At 42.8% G+C, this 21,882-nt stretch overlaps 1 protein-coding gene across 2 annotated transcripts in view; it reads right to left on the reverse strand.

Annotated features, from left to right (window-relative positions):
* The window catches only part of ARID5B (AT-rich interaction domain 5B), a 120,277-nt gene that overhangs the window by 27,235 nt on the left and 71,160 nt on the right, over positions 1 to 21,882 (reverse strand). For both annotated transcript variants that reach the window (XM_059821268.1, XM_059821267.1), the window contains 2 exons: positions 8,514 to 8,626; positions 1,831 to 2,035 (listed from right to left, as the gene is read on the reverse strand). In XM_059821268.1, coding sequence (XP_059677251.1) covers positions 1,831 to 2,035; positions 8,514 to 8,626 — 318 coding nt within the window. The remainder of the gene's footprint in view (positions 1 to 1,830; positions 2,036 to 8,513; positions 8,627 to 21,882) is intronic.

Here is a 21,882-nt window from a genome sequence, read left to right on the forward strand (position 1 = left end):
TGTGAATGAACCCAGGGGGAGCACAAATGAAAATTACCATAATAATTATGGTACGAGTGGTTGTGCCTTGCCCACGGCTGTGGGCTGGGAGGAACGGAGGCAACTCAATTCAAAAGATGTGTTGGGAGATGCTTGTTAATTCCTGCAGAACTCCTCCCCTCTCATGTGCTTTTCATCCTGGCCCACCATCCCATGGGGCCACAGCTTGCTGCTGGTGTCTCACTTTTTTATTTTATTTTGTTTTATTTTAATTTTTATTTTATCTTATTTTAATTGCTAGAAGAAAAATTGATGTCACAGCTCTATGAAAGATGTATGGGCTATTCCACCAACAAACAGTGATTCCCCATAGACATACTACAAATACTTCAGGCCAGACTCAGCAATAATGCTGCAGATCACGGAGGACAGGATCTCTTCCTCCGCGGGGGGATGCTCTGTTGTAGTGTACATACTGCTTCTGCCCACTAACCTATTTATATTGGCAATGTTTGCAAAAGTCTTGCTGGACAAATAGAGTGCCCCGTCCTGCAAACATTTCTGCTCTTCTCAGCATACTTACTCTTGGCATTTTAGTATTTGCCGGATCAGTCCCCTAATTTATAATGAATGTCAGGCAATTTTCAGTGTCTTTCAGCTAAATATTATCAGAGGGCCCTACCCCTGGTGGGGAATTTTAGAAGTATTACTTTAGCTTGTCTTTCAAGACCACCCTGTCCCCATGCTTGAGGGAGCGCAGAATAAAATGGGGGGAAAAAAAAATCCTCTCTTCAACACAAAATGTTCTGAAAGCCTCATTGAACCTTGTACTGTTTCAAAGCTATCAAGAGCTTTGCTTAGGCCTTGATTTAATCTGAATCAATGCATAATGCAACGAAGCTGTTCATAGTACATTAATTTTACTTCCATTTCAAGCAGCCAGTTTTCAGACAAACACTGTAATCATTCGGAGTTATATAAGTTTATAATGGCTGCTGGAGGCCTGTTGCAATCAGTGCCAATTGCTATTAGGTATGTAAATTGTTATGTAAAACATACAGGTTTGACATTCTTCATCAAAATAACACATGGTTTTAATCTGGGAGATAAATTAGAGTAAATAATATTTCAATCCACAGAGTTCTCCCTTTAAGGAAATAAAGTATCATTCAATCCATGGATAAGAAGGAAAAATATCCCCATTTACAGCTTTTGTTGGAAACTCTGAAAGATCTACATTACGCTGCAATATTTATGTAAAATTTAGTTACAATTGTATCTTCTCCACCTACAATTGCTTTACAGATTGTGGCACTACAAACCGTACATGCCAAAGCAATTCTAAACATTGCATTCTGTATTAAACAGATACAGTCTGGTTTCATATTCTCCAAAGTCAGTAATTTATTAACTATAAACACATTTTGGGGCTTGAAAATACAATCCCTTTTGTGCCTTTCTTGACCACCTTTAAATGTCTTCCTTTAATATTTGTCCTTTCATAAAGAACATCTGGGCACAATAAAGATACATCATATTATTAACTCAGAAGAAAGGCATTACAGACGCTGCAGATTTACAAAACAGAAAACTAAAGAGTTTTCAACATGCCTATTTCTAGTCATAATCAGCGGATTTAAACCTATAAATATCCAGCAGCAACTACCCCAGAAGGAAGAGATGCAAATCTAGGCATAAGACAGTGAAATGCCTGGACTGGAAAATGTGTAGATATAAACATGGTCCCCCCATCCATAAGGCTTTAAAATAGACTTCGTGTGCAAATTCTTTCTCCAGAGAAGCCAAACCATTCTAAAATGTCAACAAGAAAGTGAGAAAAAGGATACTTACTCTGCTTAAAACCTAAATAGGGTATTCGTTCAATTGGTGTTTTCCTTTCTTTCATATATTTATAAAGAGCCACAAGGAAAGCCTGCTCATCAGCTCTGCATTCTTCACCTATGGCAATCTTTGATTTATCCTCACTTGAGCCTTTTTTACAGTTGCTGTTGTTACTCTTGGGTTTGGGCAAAGCTGACTTAGCCTCACATTTTACCTGGGAAAAGAAAAGATGTCATATCAGATCTGGGTAATCTTTAATTTTCACTTAAGGAATAAATACCCTCTCCTAGCAGAATGGATTGTTGAAAAAATGAAGGCCAAACCATGCAACTGTGTTTGAGGGGAAACAAAGGAAGCTATTTATAGAGCTAAATGTCTTGTTCTGAATCTTAGTCACAACATTTTTAAATAGCCACATCTTTAAATCATTACAACCCATTGGTAATGCTCTCCAGATCTGCATTTTTATGACTATACATTGCTATGTCACAGACAGTTCCCATCTCTCACATACACTTGCTATTAGCATGTCTAATAATAACCTTCATTCCAGGATTGACACTGAGCATTGTCAACTCCTGTAGACAATCCCTAGGGCTGAGGGTGCTCAGCCCCTTCCAGGAATGCTCAGCAGCCAGCTCTGAAATGACACACTTTTCTCTCCTTTGGCCCAGCAAAATAGATGCAAACCTTGGCAAGCCTTACCCAGGCAGAGCTCTCAGCACACACAAGTGGAGGTTCTGCTGTAGCACGGACTTAAGTCAAGTGGGTTTGAGCATCTGCTTAAACTTAAGCACAGCCCTAAGTATTTAGCAGAAGGAAGAGCCTGGTAGCCGGAGCCTTTCCTGGTAGACACTGGCAGCCCCAAGGCACACGAGTTCCAGAGCTCCAGGTCTCCCACTGGCCTCCCCAGCAGACGTGTGCCAATCAGGAAGTCAACAAATTGGAACCACTTTACCTCTCATCGGTATTCAAACATGGGAAAAAATATCCAGTGAGACCAGCTTAATCCTGCAGTCCTCCTGAAGATAATCCTCTCATTGAATCAAGCAAATTACAAGTCGAGCATTCCCATAGTTTATGTATACAAAAAACAAAAGAGCAGAACCTTGCAAACTGATGTTTAAAAGCTCTCCATGGCCAGGACGGGATCGATACATTTCCAGTGAAGTACTGGAAGTCCTCTAATACAAGGTAGTGGGGATGGTTACACGTATTTTGGATTTGCACTGTCCCTTCAATGCTTTTGAGTCCTGTGAGGAGCCTTCTGGCAGCTCCATACCCCATCTAAGACGTGTCCTTTGTGCTCCCAGAGGGAGCAGAGAGACTGTAAGAGCCGGTATTTGTTATTTTCGGAGGTCAGCAGAGGAGAGCAGGCTATCTCGCTGAACAGGAAGGCAGGAGCTCTTGGTCAAGTAAGCCATTGACTCTCCTTCACTCTCCCCACTTCTAAACCAGGTGCTTCCTGGGTACTTGTTGATGTTTCAGAAGTGCATGCTATGAAGAGCATTACGTAAGTGCTTGTAAACAAACAACAAACATATCATTGGAAAGACTATGATATGCTTATTTTATCTCAATAAAGCTACCCTGTGTTCAGGCTGAGGGAAAAGCAAAATCTTTTTTTTTTTTTACTCCTCCAGGGTATTAACTATGCAGAAAGCACTGACTTAAGATTAGCTGCCTCCATAGTTTTCCACAGATGTTCAACAAAGCAACACTAGCTCCTAACTAGAGGGAAGAAGTGGCCACAATTTTCCAAGGTAATTGATGCTGCTGAAAAATTTCCCTGTTGGACACTGCAGGGTACAGGCTTGCTCCTCCCAGGCAACACATCAGGGATTGGGAAATGGACTTCCTATGGGGTTTTTCTTGATCAGTTACTACTGAAGTATGTTGGCTGTACTGCTCGATACTCTCTGGTTGCATGGTTTGAAGAGATAATGTCTTCCTATGGCACAAGACACCATGCTTTGCCTTTTAGTAAGAGATATGCTCGTTGATTAAACTTCTGTAAAGATCCTGGGTTTCATCCAAAACTCAATGGAGCTAATGGGATTTTTTTCCTATTAAATGAACTTTGGATTTCCTCATCCACTTTTCAGTTCAGAGCTGTAATCCCTTGACTTTTTTACTTTGGCTCCTTGCAAAATTATTTAACAGCTTCCTCTTACAAAGTTTAGATTACATTGTCATAGTTTTCAAAGCTATACCAAAGACTGGGTTAGCACTCCCAATATGAACCCATGACTTCAATAAATTTAGGATTTTTAATTTGAGCTGCAAATTAAAAGCTAAAACTTGGAACAAATTCACTGGACCTGGGAATAATTTTTCAGTTTTGTCACCCACTTGCTAGGTAAAGTCAATCAATCAATCTTTTTAATGGATTTTCTTTTTCAAACTGGACAATTCAGAACTGTTTGCAAAGGCAGCCTGGGCATGAATGCTAAATGAAATCAAAGCTCACTGCTATGCAAGCAAACTAATGGCAAGGGATGTTACTCCCAAGGAAACAAAGAAAATAACATTAAAAAAGCCACCGGGAGTGAGAAAACCCTGTGTAACAGACAACCTCCTTCTCTCCAGCGTACAGAGAAGTGAGGTCAAAGCGTCTGTGGAACTCAAAGGTGCCAAAATGCAACGGATGGACTCCAAGCAGTGTCAGGTTCAATGAAGCTTTGACAAAGGCTGCAGTGCTTCATCTGCTCAGCGTTCGAGGCACAAGCATCACTTCTGCAACCTTCCCACCATCTGACAGGAGAAACGGATGAATGCCGTGTCCAATAATTGATGAGAACCAAAAGGGCCAAATGCCATTCTGGGTAACATTGGTGTAAATCCAGCATAAACATATCGAAGTCAGTGAGAGCGATGCCAGATTTGCACCAGGCACCACATACCAACCTCTCTCAAAACATGATTTTGAATCTTCCTAGAGGGCAAAGATCTGGAGGAAGGTCCTGAACACGGAGTTTTGCTTGGCTCTGCTCTCTTTTCTGGTCTGCTCAGAAAGCCTGAACAACTCTGTTATTAAGGGAGAGTTCAATTTCCGCAGGAGGAGTTAAAGCTCTTTCATTGTAGCTTCAGTGTAACACTTCCAAAATGAAACTGAGGGCTAAGTTCCAGACAGGCAACCCAGCGCCGCAGCGTGGATAAGCTGGGGGTGTTCTGAGATAGGCTCTGGGAACATCTTGACCACCTCCTACTGTGTGTTCCATCAGAGGCGTATGATCCATTACCAAACGGCCGGTGAACACTTGTGGGTACACCGGTGTGTTTGTCTTACCCTGCTGTCACACACAGCACAGACCACTACAGGCGTGCATTTTAGGGTTTCAATCAGATAATGCTGAGGCGCTCAGAACAAATCTCCAGGTCTGAGAGCATGCCAGGCCACCTGTGGCCACAGGAAAAGCGTATCCTGGCAATTTTTAAACTAATTTCCCAGATCTTGCTGGACAAATGAAGTGAGAGATTTACTTTAGCATTTGCACTAGGAGATGTAATGAGTAGATTCATTTGGGGACAATTTCCATGTTTAACAAGTTAATCCCTTCAGCTCTTCGAAATGGTTAGATCAGCCAGTTTTAAAAAGTCTTACAGCACATTTCTGCACACTTTGAATGAGAACGCTCTTTGGGAGCACGAGGCAGGTACGATGAAGGTCACACTGGAGCCTGCAAGTCCCAAAAGCCTCTCCAGCACTGGACACGTGACGTATGAAAGCCTCCAGAGTCCTGGGAGTGTTTGGAGAGAAGAGTTTGATACACGTCTCTCCAGGAGAGCTGATCCTGCCTCAGTAGATGGCCTCGTAGTCTTGCAATTTTTACACACCCAGCTTGGGAGGGAACTCCCCTGGGATCTTCCCCAGAAGGTACTAAAATGGATGCAGTGATCAGCAAGGAGACCAAAAGCAAGAAGTGGTACACAAAAGACCCACTTTTCCCTGGCAGCACCCACAGGTCCAGGACCACACTGTCTGTCCCACTATCGCTCTATTTTTAACAAGCCACCTACGCTGGAATTTACTCAGGGCTGCTCCTATCCAACCAAATGTTCTTGTGTGTCAGGTAACAGTAAAAGCCTACAGAACGATCTGCTGATGGTTCAAGGTAAATGTGCCTAATGAGAACTAAGCTGTAAGAAGGTACAAAGCTTGCTAGTCATTGGCAGCTGAGAACATGAAATTCAGCAAGTCGTTACAACCATGTGGCTTGTGTTGGTCTGGACAGGCTCAAAAACTGGCAGTCTTCAGAACGCCACTTCTGCCATTTCCTGACCCAAACCGTACAGCCACTGCATCTCTGTCAGAGCTGTCGCCCCGCCACCCGAGAAATGAGGCTGCTCTCAGACACTGGGTGCCATGATCTGAGGATGAAAGCAGCACAACTTCTGGTCAAAAGGGATTTTAGCTGGAAGAGGAACACAGCCAGGACTGCTGCCAAAATGTTTCAGCATCTGACACAAGTGGATTTGTCCCGTTTACACTAGCAGTGTTCAACTCTGCTCTCCATGGACCCATTGTCAGCATTAGTCAGAGACGGAACATGGACAGAGGAGGAAAACTGATGGTGAAGCCCAATGTGGAGCCTAAGATGACTAACATCCCAACTGTTCCCAACAACGAGAAGACAGTAGGTGGATCTCCATTCCCTGTCCTTCCCCAAATACACTTTCCCTCCTTCCCCAGAAACCCATAGGCAGGGTCTGTATAAAGTGGAACACATCTGCTGTAGTGGGTTTCTGATTCACTGTCCCTCTTATTAAAGGATATCTACAGCCCTGCGACACAGATTGATGTGAAGAGCCACAGTGAAGTCAGTGTGACTACATGCAAAGACATTATATCATGAGCATGTCTATTATTTATAATGAAATTAAGCTGGCCAAGATAATTAATGCTATTAATATCTGCACAATGATGAGCACAGTATGACTAGATAAATAGGCGGAATTACTTCTTATCTGAAATATCCTCCCATTTGACTAGTAGGGTGAACCCAAATATAAACAGAGAGGATAAACAATTTGGTATGAAGTGTTACTGTTGTTTTTAATTATCTAATACCTATATATCAGGTGCCGAAGAGGCAGAACTACTCATGCTACAGTCCAGGATGCTTTGGCAACACGGCCCATGCCGCAGTTTGCTGCTAATGTTTTAACATGAAAAACAGCTTGGGAAGGGGGAATTGAGGCAAATTGAGACATTTTCACACTGCGGATTTTGCACATTCTTCCACAGAGCAAAAACATTCAGGCAAACTCTATAGTATCTGGCAGGACCCCGCAACTCAACACGCCAGGCTCCATTGCCTTTTACCACGCCTGTCTAACATGATAGTGCAGACTCCAACTGAGCACAATAGGGCACAAAAAGAAGAGAAACAGTGACTTAAGGGCAGAGCTTCATCATGAACTTCAGCCTCTTTTATCGTCATCAACAGAAGGCACAATTTTAACTGAACTCCTAGGGAGGAGGAGGAGGTGGAATTTAATTTGCCTTCCTATGAGAAACTGAGAGCAGAACACTTCCACTTGACCTCTTTAACCTCCTAATCTCCCAGGACATTCACTGCATACAACAATACCAATGTAAATGGATCTATAGATTCACTGTATTTCCTAAAGAGATGGTCACAGCAATGGAAGCGTTTTTCAGATACACATCCATCTAGTTTATTGAAACAATGGATTTGGGAGGAGTTGGCCTAAAATTTCAGTCTATGCAAACCTGTTTAGCTCAAAAGTATCAGAGTGACAAAGTTCTGCCTCAGATAAAAATCTACAAGTATTGCTCTAAGTAATTTTCCGTCTTTGCATCTTACAGTTTCAAATTAAATCATCTTGAAAGGAGCCATTTGTGCTGGTTTTTTTTTAAAGAGAAAACCAAATTCCTACTTAAAACCACACAGACAACATAGAAAATAGGATGTAAATTACACTACAGAAACTCCGTTTTTAAATATTTTAAGGAAAAGACACAAACCATAAATATCTAAAAGATTAAGTCTATAAACACAAATCAACAATCCAATTTTCACTTGCAGTATGAGCTAAGCACTGCAGCACATACAGAAGACTCTGTAAAAGCATGCACTATTCAACAAACCCTGGAACATGCAGCTCAGCACTAAGTATTAAAGAAACAGCCCAGGTTTTTTTTTTTTTTTTAAGCTTTCCTACTGAATTTCTGCCTTTATCTTTTTTTTTCTAATTTAAAAAAAGTCGAGATCTTAACATCAGGGTAATGTAGTGTGTGTGCACTTCTTAGAAACCATTACTGGAGCGGCTCTTGTTTCATAGTCTGTTTATCTTCAAACTTATATTTAGAAGTACATTGTAACAGGGTGAGCTGCTCCCTGGTTTATTTTTAATTCGAAGATACTGTCACAAACTATGTTTGTGTGTCACAGAATGTGAAAACTAACACTAGATGCCAAGAAAGCTTAAGCACTACCAGTTACCAACAAGCTGATAGCATTAGGTTGTTAGGTGATTATAGCTGCTGGTAATTTTGAACACAGACATGAATTAAAGTGAAGAATAAAAATATTGAGAAAAATTACGTTTATCTCCCCAAGAAAATAAGTTACATTCTAAATTTGAAACAGCATGCTGGGAAACAAAGGCAGGGCTGTACCTAAAAAAGGAGACTGTACTGAAAAGAGTATTATGAAGTGATTTACCTTGGCAACAGCTTTGCTTTCGGAATTATTGTTGGAATCCTTAATGCCATTTAATGAATCTCTTCTCTGTGGGCAAGGCTTCTTTTTGCGTGGTCTGCCTTTAAGATTTGGCGCTGAAAATTAACGGAGAACCATTTGAGCACATTGTCTTATACTGGATTCTTAACAGCTGAAAGCATAATAAATAACTCCACTACAATCAGTCACAGAAATGTACACATCTGTCTACAGTAAATGCTTATTACGAGATTCCCATCCTCCATGGGTTACATCTTGACACACTATATGTTTCTATAGAACATCCCCCAAGGCTAATCTATTCTACTTTCGCATAACTAATTAATATAAAGTCAAACACTGGTCTCTGAAGGACTCGGAGAGAAAGCACAAATATTTCTGCATGGTACAAAAAAGAACAAAATAGAACAAAATAGAACAAAAAAATTAGGCAACTTTGCATTAATCAGCCTACTGCATTTATTATTTCTAATCTTTAAGTAAGAGAACGAACTACTACTTCCAACTTTGGGAAACATCTGGTTTTGGAAATGTTCTGAAATATTGAAATTCCTTACAGCTCCAAGAAATGTTTATATATCCTGTCATTCTTGTCAAAGTTCTTCTAAAAAAGTTAAAAAAAAAAATTACCCCCGAGTCCTGAAACGGATCAAAAAACCCCTTAACAACTAGTTCTGGAAGTTGACAAGTAATGAAATAAGTGATTGATTGTTTCATAAGGGTTACATACCACACATATAAATTAACATGAATCACTTTCAGTTTTGTCCAATTCTTAAGATAAAACAGCTCTGAAATAACACAGTGACTAAATCCTAACCATGCTGAGCCATACGTAGAATGGGATACGGATCATCATAAAAAATATCAGACTCATCTTTCAATAGTGGTATTACAACCTAAATTATGATCACGTATAGAAATAATAGATGAAGCAGATGTTTGCTCATTATTACATGTCCTGCCTGCTTTCGGCTTTCAAAATCAGCCTCCGACTACTATGGCAACATTTAAAATTATAAACAATCATTAACTAATGACTGTACCAAAGAAGATGATTTCCTTTAAACCTTTAATTTCTAGGTAACCATTGTTTTCATTACTTAAAGGGATGATTAGAACAATGTCAGAAATCTAAACACCACAAACCTCTTGAGTGCCTTCTAATTGTTTCTAATCTTACATTTGTCACACAGTAAGCCAGTGGTTTCAGGACATTTTACATTTTAATTAGTTTGCAAACACAATAAAGGGTGCTAATTTGATTTTATAGTTTGAGTAACAGTGTCATAGTTGGTCTGTTCAGAGAAAATGAAAAGCTGTGGGTTTAAAACCAAAAGTCCAAAAGACACATCCTTTTTCTTACCCCAGCACTGGCACGTGGTAAATATATATACACACACACATATATACACATGTGCATATGTGTTAAGTCCATATTTGTGTCTATATAAAAATATGTTTATCTCCCTATAGAAATATCTCCATCTATGTCCAGTGAAGCACATTCTGCTTATTGAAAAGTACTGCAGAAAGCAATTCTGAAATTGTCATCCGAGGCTAACATGCAAAATCAAACAAAGAGAGAAAGAAATTATTACCCATTCCAGTCGACAAACATCTGCCTGATTTATATCTGTACTCATGAATGCTACAGCATGTGACTGCACACTACGTCGCTGGAAGTCTCGACTTGGTGTGGATGTCAGTCTTACACAAAATGAACACTAAGAGTATTTGCTCCGTGCTTACAAATCCCCTCCCCCAGCCGCTCCATTACTCATATAAACAGAGATGAGCGACTCGGCGGGAGCGTGGGATGAGCTCCGAGGGCTCCAGCGCTGGCTGCCAGCCTGCCAGCGCCGGCCACGCCGCCCTGCCTTATTTATAAACCCCGCTCATCCCTCTGCCTTTGATGTCTTCCCCATGCCTACTTTTTTTGCACACGACCTGTATGGGATGGACAGATCCCTGACCATGGTTAGCCCCAGCAGTCGCACCTTCTTTAAAAAGGTACTGAAGAAAATAGAAATGTTCCCTTAATTTACTACACCCTGGCACACATGTTAAAACATTAACCTTCGAATGAATGGATCCCCTGACCCAGTCCAACCAACGGCTGGAGAGAGATGTGGTTCAGCTAGGATCAAATACACTTGCATGTGAATTACTTTTTTCTTTCTTTCTTTTTTTTTTAATAAATAAAGAAACTAGTTCAAGGCTCAATGTTTTCCAAACATACTTGTTATCCTGAGTCTTGGCACTGTACTTTGTATCCCACTATAAAGCACTCCTGATGTTTTGCTAAAAGCTTTAAAAGCAAGAAGGCATTTGTTCCTAAATTCCAGGTATATTGAGCTTGCATATAAACACTGTTTGAATTGGAGCCTTCCACAGCAGAACTGGCACAAACCCACTATGAAATGGGGTATTTGCATTCTACCCGTGGCTCAGGAGCTGCAGCCGGGAAGGTCTGTCTGCAGCACGCACGAGGACCGTCCCACACGCGCCACGGTACGACTTTAAATCACTTTAAGCCATTCCAGATCAGACACACAACTAACAAGAAAGCAGCAATAGGAATTAATACCAGAAGAGAAGGCCCTCGCCTCTAGTATCTACTCCATAAAAGAAAACATTTGAAATAGTTCGTCACACTTGAAACAAAGCCATTAACATTTGCTCCCTAAATCATTATAAATAAATGCATTATTCGAAGATTATTTATATTTCAGCTATATCTGTTTTGTTCTCTTGAGCTAGGAAATATGACTAGGACCGAAGGAATAATTTACAAGTCACATACTTATTTTAATTTTTGTCATTTTTTGTTTCATTTATCACATATTCATGAGCGCACTGCAGATTTCTTGACTTTGTTATTCACAATTATTTTAAAGCAATTTTACAAACATGTTGTGGCATAGTCCCAGTGAGTTTTCCTGATGACAGTGGATGTTCAGTACGTACTGGACAGCTAAGTGAACATCCCATGTTTTTTCCACTTTCTGGTGGAGAAGGACTTATGGCATGACTGAGAACGTATTCTGAGAATATCTGAAATGTCGACCAGCACCCTTGGTGGGCTGCTGGGAACTTTTCTGCCTCACTTAGGTGTGACTCAAATGATCAGTATCAGCACAGCATAAATACCCCATAGACTCGAAGTTTGGGATGCAAACCAGAACACCTCCATGCCTGCAATCAGCAGGTGACAACGCCCTGGGAAAGCAGAGCTGCTGCTGCTGTTCGAGGCAGGCAGGCTTGGAAGGGCTGTCAGCAGAGACGTACACCTGGTACAATACAAATGGTCCACACCTCTGAGTTCAGCCCTCTGGAAGCGAAAGGATGTTCATCCACTTGAAGCCCACACACACCTGTGCCTTGCTGCCTCAAGGAGCCTCTTCTTGAGATTACAGCTCATCCCAAGTTTGCTAGTCGTCAAAAAGGGCAAGTTCATATAGAAAATGGCAAGAAATTATCTTCCCTGCAAAATCTGTAGGTGCGATAGCAATCTAGAGCCCAGCAGGTAAAGCCACTTCGCCTGCCGAGTCCTGGCAAACATTTCAGGTATGACCAGGTAAAACACAGCCAGCTGTAAAATGCACACAGTGTGAGCTAACACGCCTCATGTTAGGAGAGCTGGAGGAGCACGAGGGCATGCTTCCCACCTTGGGCTGGTTATCTTTCCCGTACATGTCACCATTGTGTCTGCTACCTTTACCCATCAACAGGAGTTCAGAGGGACCATTTCAGCACTCCTTGGATGCCAGTTTTCTATCAGCATGTTGCTTCCTTGTTTCCTTGAGCAGGAGATCCAGCTGGTGTCATTTAAACAAACCTGTCCCTCAGAGCCCACCAGCCCGGCTGGCCCCGCAAAGCAACGACCACCACTTGCAATGCTGCCTACTGCTGCAGAGGATGCTGAGGCTGTAACATGGGGTTTCACAAGGAATCAAGCAAGAATCCAAGATGAACAAAGATCTAATTGAAGCGCAAGCATTTGTAATCGTAAAGAACACAAGGTGTGATTATTAACTAGTACGTATGTGCTGTGGACTTTGTTTTTCAGCTGATTACTACTTAGTGGTAAAAGTCTTGTGCTCCCGATTAAGTGAAAGCGTGTGAAATGGATATGTCATGAATATCAACAGTTACACAAGCCATGATGACAACCATATCTTAACAGCTCTTCCCATTCTGGAATACGTCTAATTGTCATATCGGTTGTGAATTCTCAGGGAAAAGAAACTTATTTATAGGAATCTGCCCAGAGACAGGAATGCTTTCTTCCCCTCCATGTTTTGAAAAGGTCCCTGAGTGTTGTCTGGAAACAGATAGTCATAGCAAATCACACAGAGATTGCTGCTTGCCATTCAACATGAGGGACCAGTATTTCTTGGAAGACCATGAAACGTTAACTCATGATTAAGCGGGATACAAGGAGACTGGGCGGGAGAAAAGAGAAGAAGGAACTGCTTGTGCCTGTGCCAGTGGAGTGAGAGAGGGAGACGGGGAGCCAGAGAGGGGAGAGGCTGGAGGTGTGCCCCCAGACCGCTGCTCCTGTGCCATGTGGTGGGAGAAGTCTCCTTTTGAATCATACACTTCCCACACCTGCCTGGGCCATGGCCGGCCACCCCACGCTGTGCCAGTCTCCGGCGTGCTACAGCAGTAGGGTGCAGGAGGTGGCAGCCCCAATCCTCCTGCTGAGCTGTTCCTTCCCCTGCATGTGGCTCTCTGGGGCGAGAGGGAGGCGAGGAGTAATGCCCTTGGCTTTTTCGGTTTGGGTAGGGGAAACAACTTTTACTGGCCACAGCCATGCTGAGCTCCTTCCCAATACCCCTTGGGCTGTCTAGAAACTCCTTCCTGACCTGCAGGAAAGCAAAAGGAGGAGCACGCAGCCATGGTCTTCGTGAATGGGGAGTGAAAGGGAAGGTGAGGTGTAGAAGCTGCCACTGCCACCTCCTCTGTGCAAATCCTCACTCACATGCACATCTGCCTTTAAAAAAGCCAAAAGCATTTAGTCCCTGATGTAATGTAAATGCCCTCAGTTATCTGAAATTAAGATTTAATCACTCTTTTCTTCTTCCTAGATGGAAACTTGTACCGTGCCTCCTCCTCCCCACACCACAGCTAAGCTTTGCAGTGCCAAAACACCAGCAATGCCCTACATGTTTTTATTACAAACCGACACACCTGAGAGGTTATATGCAAACCCTGTGTTATGCATGGCACAGGGAGTGAGATTATCTGTAGTGTAGATTGGCAAATCTTTGCTGATTAAAATGCACGCCAGGAAGAAGCGGACCTGGTGATCCTGAAGCCCAAAGCCTGTTCTTGTGAACTGCCTATGGACCGCCATAACTGAACAAGGGCAATCCAGAAGCACCTGCAGCAGAGAATTAAAGATCGGGTGTCGGAGATAAGCTCAGCAGCAGGCTCTGACCCGCAAAGCAAGAGAGCCACACGGAAAAGAGAGGAGCTCAGGGTTAATGCTGCTCAGACCAGCTAGACGTTTCCTCGAAGCTAGATGTCCTCTCTGTTCATGAAGCCATGAAACAGCATCATTGCTCAAAAGTTACATCTTCCCCTCCAGCGCCCTCATCAGCCTATGCAAGCATCAGGATATTGTAGGTGATCAGGAGAGGGCCAGGAGGTGAGGAAGGAGACATCTACACTGCCCACCCACTCAGAAAATTCACAGGGTTGTTGCCACTGCTCTTCTGCCACTACTACCCTCAGCTGCTCAACTTTCAGGGACACTGTCTGCTCGGCAGGACATGGGAAACAGGAGCATTTCCAAGCCTCACTGCCTAGTACAACTCCCAGCTCTGGGTTAAACCCGAGGATGCCAAGCTCTATGCAGGGGAATGAGAAGTAGCCAGGAACAAGATCCGTGGGAGCTGCCAAGGTCAGCCATGATTAAACACTACATATGGTGGAAAAGCGTAGGCCGCCACAAGAAAACAGCCTCCACCAGTCACCTTCTTTACCTGCACTCCCAAGAAGGTGAAGTTATCGGTGGAGGTACCATCTCCCTGTTACCAAGTCAGCGATCAAGTCAGCCTCACTTGAGCCATGTCCATGCTGAGAACACAATGTACTGTGTACACATGGCCACCCCTAGATGCACAAATAAGTCAAGAGACAATGGCTGTGGTTTTGGGGTACCTAACTTTAGCAGGCTAGTTACAGTAGAATTACCTCTTTTTTTAGGAGTCTGATTATCATTGGAAGTCCAATGAGTTCAACCCTCCCCAAAACACTGTTCTCTAGATGCACATATTTTGGCTGATGTAAAAGATGTGTTGTTATAGGGAGGGTGTTAAAAAAAATAGTGGCCTTCACACAGCTGAGGTCAAGCTATGTTGGCACTTTGTCAAAATCAGTGGTGTAGCCAAGAGTTTCTAATGAGCCTGGAATGCATTACCTCATTTGTCATACCTGGATCACTTACTCATGCTGAGTCCAAAATAACCTTGGACCTTGTTGGCTGCTCAACAAACCATGTAAGTAAACAGTACTGTACTCATGCCTAAAACATGTACCTTTTTCTTGCTCGCTCCACATTACTTACTCTAGAGAACATCTAAGCAATTGTAATGCCCATGATCAAAGTTCTTGCCTTTTCCAGGTCTCTCTGATCTGCATAACTATTTCCTGGTCTGACTTTTGATTCCAGCTTGCTGCTACTTCAGTTTCTCAGAAACACTTCAAAAGTGGGAGAAAAAAGAAAAAAGGAAAAGAAAAGCGAAGGACAGCCATCGCTGTATTTCGCTGAGGAATGTACCAGGATAGCTGCTCAGCATTGCTAATGTACTTACAACCTACACAGCCAAGCAGTCTCAGGCTGCCTGTTGTTTTTGTGACTACATTTCTGTCCTGTGGAAAGATAAAGGGAAAGGGAGAAGCAACAGCATTTTTGCCAACCGCAAGCGTATGACAACACACAAAAAACAACTGAGCTTGTAAAAATGTCCAGGGCCATCAGCAAAGAAGGGCCAGTGGAAGATCTGGGTCTACGTTTAGGGTGGGCCTACACAGTCAGGTGAGCTCTAAACATGAGAGGTGGGAGTGCACCAGAGGGAGGTAATCACAAAGCTGGAATTAAGGTGGAGCACTGGAAGGTGCAAGAAGTTAATAAACAGGGATGTACTGTGGTGAAGAGTTTAGAAGAGAAGTGTGGCTGCATGAGACAAGCTGCAGCGCACCTGCTAAATGCATCAACAGCCTCTCCTCCCTGTAGGACACCTTGCCGAATGTCTCCTCGCAGAATCCTTTTGCGCTGTGCCAATCCTTCATATGTCCTCCAGTTTTCACACACGCACGCACGCACACACAAAAGCTGTGATACCAGAATGCTTGGCCCTAAGCTGCAAACCCACCAGTAGGTACAGAACAGACTAGGAGACTTTCGCTCTCAGGCAGGTGGAAACGGCAGGATGTCAGATCCCAGAGCTATTAATGATTCAGGTGCCAAAGAGAAGCTGGAGGTAGCATACGGAGGTGCCTGGCCATCAAAGTCAAGGTGACAAGAATGGTCCCAGATCTCCAGAAAACCCACGAACTGACCATGCCTGCTGGCAGGTGGCAAATAGCTGGTTGCTGAGGACACCCCTAAAGCAGCCTGGCAAAAGTTAGCTCTTGGCTGAAAAACATGCTTACATGTTGCACCTTTTAAAATGTAATGAATAAAAAGTTAACAGTTTTAATGGTTTTAACACTTACCCCTCTAGGGGGCTTCTGGCTTTCTGCAATATCTGAAAGTTAAGAAAAGCATATTGCTATATTTAAGCACAGTCTCAAAAAACATTCAAAGGTTAGTTAATCTCGCATACTGTTCTGGAGTCCCAGCTGCTTCCTTGATTTCCTCGTCACCTCCATCTCTTTGTTTTCTCTCCTTCACCTCTTCCCTTTTCTGCATCCTGAGTACAGGATCTTACATTTCATGTATTTTCCTTTCACCCCTCAAAGTTTGTTTAAAAGCTTCTGCCTCCTGGAAACAGGGTCGGAGAAGGAGGGCCTGGGGCATTTATCACCTAGGCACACTGAGCAGAGCTGGTGAAGAGAAGCAAGTTGCCACCAACCTAGTATTGCATCAAAGGGTCAGAAATTAAAGTGGCCAGAAGAAAAAGCAAAAGATCAGACCTTTGTTTAGGAAACAATGGTATCAACTGAATTTGGGAAAACTCTCTGCAGGATCCTCAATACACCTATGGAAGCCAATGATGAGCACCTACCAACAACTAAAGCTCTCATTGAGCTCTGGAGGTCACACAGCCTCCCCACAAACACACAGCTCTTGCCTACTCAAGTGGGACATAAACCAATTGGAATATTAAAACTATTTTTACTAGACTTTTTCTAAATGCAAACACTTGTTTATTCCTTTCTTTATAAGTGAATAGGCCAGACCTGACCTGGAAACTCCAGAGTACAGCAGCGGAGAACCTTGCAGGGAACACTTAAGGATCCACGCTGCTTTCTAACCCACATGGAGAAAGAGCGGACTTGTAGCCATTTCTGAAAGTTTTGTTTTGGAAATGAGATATCCCATGCTCCATGTGGGGAAAATCAATTTGCTACCTCTCTAAAGAAAACATTCCTCATTTGGAAATAAGTGAAACAGACACTTCCTTGTGTGGATTAGTGTGGAGACATATGACTTGCTGCAGACTGTTGTTTTGACCCCCCTCCTGACCAGACAATCTCTGAAAAAAAGCAAAAAGGTGGTATTTTGCATGGATTACAGTGCAGACTAGCATTGCTTTTAATAGAAAAGTTAGAGGCATTGCGAATACCAAGTTGGCCAATTATGCCAAAAACTGAATGTTTTTCATTTCCATGGAAGACAGGGACAAGATTCAGGACGAGGCTGGGAGTCTCATTTTCTTCATTTCAACATGGTTGGAAGTTAAGACTTTTGCTTGATCTAGGCTTCTTTATGTCCTGCTGACTAATTTGGGTTTTAAAAAAATGGAAAAAGGTTGGGTTGTTTTTTTTTTTTTAGACAAAATCTATACATGTGTTAGAAATTATGAAGTGCAGTAAATTGAAAAGGGAAGCTGAAGACTTCAGAGAAAAATCTATGCCTGACAAATATGTGACATTCAAGTAGACCTTAGAGCAAATTAAAATAATAATAATAAAAAAATCCAGTGTAGGCCTATTACTGGCTACAGATGACAGGATTGTTATTAATGATTCAAAAAGAGGCAGAGGTGTTTGGTAAATATTTGTTCCATATTTGCAAAGAAGCCAGATGATATGCTTGCAAAAGAATATAATTAAAGCCAGTCAATTGACTTGGTTTTACAGAAACCAGATCTTAAAACAACAGAAAAGAAAACCAAAGCACCTTATTTTATACTTTGAAACTGCAAGCTTGGTTAGAGAAACTAGCTGCATGCATGGAACTTACCTGCATTTCAGCAAGACAGCTGATTTAATACTAGGTAACACTTTTGATTAAAAAGCAGCACTACATAATTTTATTCAAGCATATATTAAACGGATTAAGAACTGGCTAAATGATAGATCTAAAAGCAGGCATCAGTGGGGAATTTCTATCAAATGAAAATAATTCTGGTGGGATTCCACAGGGGTTGCTCTTAGCCTTGCTAGTATTCAACATTTTCGTCAGTGAAATAAATATAAGGTCCCTGACAGTAACATTCACACTGACACAAGGACTGGCACAATGCTAACACTGAGTCATACAAACAAGTAATCTGAAGGAAAAATGGACCATGCAAACAGAATGCTCTTCAGTACAGCTCCAGCATGAAGTCCATGAGCCAGGACTACAGGTCCCACTGACCAAGCCAAGGGTGACACTTCACAGGCCATCCCCCACTGGAAATTCAACATACCCTGAGAGGAAGGTGCTGTGGCCAAAGGGAGGTCTGCCTTCAAGGAGGAGGTCTGAGTAACTCAAGCTGTGCTGGGTTTGAGCAAAAATGACAGAGAAGTGACTTCACCAGGTTATACGAGTACCTCAAAGGCGAGAAAAAGCTAGCACTCAGAAGCGAGAAGGCACGCCTAGGCACTGCAGTCCCCATGTATGATCTAATGCCAGTATACAGAGGCATGCAGATGACCAGCTTTCAGAAGACCTTTCAGGAAAAGCCTGAGCCAGAGACGAGCTGGTGTGCACAGTGCAGGAAGAAATGCATGCAATTTGAGGGTCTTTGTCAAGGTATCAGACTGGAGCTGGCCAGACTGAAGACTCAGCCACAGTGAGGGCCAGGTCCAGGCTGCTGCTGGGAGAGCCTCGCTGCTGCAGGCGGCTGCAGCAGCCTGGCTGGCTGCACGGAGGAGGCGTCCAGCTGTCTGGCTGTGGTCCTTGCTCAAACAGCTGTTTCCCTTCTCCTTCAGAAAAAAGGTGGTGAACTGGATGAAAGCATTTGCCGATAATTTTGGCCGATGAGCCGCTACTTGGGGTTCGTACCAGATTAGATGACTCAGTGGTTCTTCTGGTGAGAAACTGCATGAGTATAGGATCAAATACTGTAAAGTACTGTGCTATGCAGGACAAGGAACATGAAGAGCTGTAGCCTTGATTCAGCAAAGTACATGCCTAACTCCTAAAGACCTGGAGCTTGCAAAGACCTCTGATGACCTCACCGGGGCTATTCACATCTTTGAGGCTGAGCCTATGCTAGGCATCGAACACGACCAAGCCAGCATGGTTCTGTCACTAACAGGAAAGAAGCATTCAAGCCCTGAACAAAGAAATGGTCATATCTCATCATGAAGCACCACTACAGGATCAGACAGGGGTTCATCAAGTTTCCCTTTCGCTCAGAACTCTGCAATCCATCTCCAGCCCCCAAGCCCTCCGCCCCCAAAGGTCCCCTCCTGGGAAGCTGCACTCGGTGGACAGGGGCTTCACTTTCTGTAGGAGGGTCACAGCAATACTCACGAAGTGCACACCTGACTTCTCAGAACAGTCCAGGATTAAAAAAAAAAAAAAAAAGGAAAAAAGCAAAGAGAGGAAAGAGTGAGCAGGCACAACCGGATTATGTAATAGCCAAGCAAAAGCAGCGCAAACATGGCAGCGAGAAGCCAACATGCACAGCAAACCCAGGCAAGTGAGCCTATCTCATAAAAACTGAGCAGAACACCCAAGGTAGACTTCCCATTACAGGGCTTCAGAAAATAAAAGGCAAATAAAAGCACACAGCAAATCTTAAGGTGGCTTTCCTAGCAATGCATCCTTTTCTCTCCAGTAAAAGCCAGCGTTTGTGAAATTGCTGTCTAGCAGAGTCAGCAGTACCCAATGGAGACGTGACCTACATACCTCGCAAATACAATAGATACCCAGCCAGTCATATCCACGTAGATAGGCAGATGAGATGGGCTAATTGACTGGTAAAGGATGGACACTGTGCCTGAATCTAAACAGGCAGAAATTCATGCAAGAAGCATAAAATGGACGGTTTCCTGAGACCTTGCTTTTGGGAATAACAACAGCAGGTAGGAAGCTATTATCATCCAGTTGTGCACAACATGAAAATGACAAATACGTTATTTAAATCTCTTGCATTTCTGATTTGTAACTGATTATGTAAGGAAGAAATTTTTTTTAATTGTAAGAATATTACAATTTTCTTTCATTTTTCTTCTTTGCACTTTGTCATTCCACTGCGAAGCAATCAAAACTTGTTAGGCATAATCAACCTGCATGAAGATACTAGTAAAGTGACATGCAGAAACTAGAGAGTAAGCTCCCGCCTTGATGCCTCCATTCAGCTGCCACCACAATGAGGACTACGCAATGTGCAACAGCCGTAGCCTAAGCCCTTCTCCCATTCACATCTCTGGATCATCACCAACTTCACCAGCAGCAGTTGGCAAGTGCCTTGCAGGCACCCTGTTGCCGCGCACACAGCCATAAAGAAGTTCAGGAATAACACTGCTTCCGCAGAGAGCTTGGGACAAAGCCCTCCCATGCCTGGGGACCTGCAAACACCTGACACAGCGCTTCAGTGCTGGGGTGTGGAGGTGATGCTGCTTTGCATTGCTGAGCAGAGGAGGAATCTGCACTTTTTCACTGGTAAAATGCAGCGGTGGTAACTCTGGTAACTTTGTCAGGTTGTGTACGAGTAGAAAGGGAATCTGTATAACCACCGAAACACCTGGAAAATAGTGGTTTTAAAGTCCTGATGGTAGGATCACGCGCCCAGGTTCAAATGAGTGCAAACCCCATGAACTCGGTGTAATCGTCCCAAACATCAACACAAACAGAACTGAGCTCATCTCTGCGTTACAGCCCCAGTAAATCTCTAGCACTCAGAAAAATCCAAATAAAAGCGAGCTGTATTCATTAATTTATCTGAGCAGGGCAGGGTTTAAACTAAATATGAAGTCGGTTGTGCAATATTCTTTCGTAGTCAATACCGGTTCTTAGGAAATTATCTGAGTGAATTAAGTGGAGAGACTATTAAACAATTTACACACTTCCTTGTGTTTCAGATGTCTAATTATAGCTGTATTTGTCTCTCCCCGCAGAACTGTTGTATACCACATGGTATGCATATTTCAGCATCCAGCATTATTAACTCATGACCGACTGTCAGTTGATCATTATCTAACACATGGGGTCTGCAAAAAAAAGCCTTATTTGGGCAAAAGCAGGCTTCTGACCCGCTCCCGCTCTGTCTTCCCCCAGAACAACTTCGGCTGGATTATTAGTTGCTGTCAATGGGAACTCAGAGGTTACGTGTGTGAAATCTGCATAAAATAAATCCTTACCGAGTTTAAACACTTAGTTGATAGGAAAACCATCTCCAGCTTGGTTAGTTTAAAGAAAACTCTCAGTTGCCCTCTAGTGTCACCCGACTGCCATGCCAGGCAGCCCATCCGCCGCGCACCGCAGCCAAGGTCACAAAATTTAACCGGATTTCATGCGATGGGATTTACTACACGTGTAATATCTCGTATAAAAGGGCGAGGGGGAATGCTTTTGCCTCCTGGAAATTTCAGGACTTGGGCCCCTGGAAGCCCAGAGCTTGCATGATGTTTACCGCAGTAATTGCGGCGCATGACACATGGGTTTTATGAGCGAGAATCTCTGAAATCACTCTGCGCGCTGCACTCCATAAAGTTCATTCATAACTAAAAATAGACTAATGTACAAACTGATTTAGCATTATACTGAAGCTAAGGAACATAGGGAGTCTGCAGAATTCCCTAATATGGAAGAGAAGCTTGAGTTTTCAAAAGCAGCAGTTTATTTGTTTCTGAAAATGGACAACATATGTAAAAGATTTAATATACAGAACCAGGTGTATATATAGCATAGATCTTCACATGTGCCCATTTTCATTCTATATAAAGACTTATACAG

Source organism: Gavia stellata, chromosome 9 (genome assembly GCF_030936135.1).
Source record: "Gavia stellata isolate bGavSte3 chromosome 9, bGavSte3.hap2, whole genome shotgun sequence".
Lineage (NCBI taxonomy): Eukaryota > Metazoa > Chordata > Aves > Gaviiformes > Gaviidae > Gavia > Gavia stellata.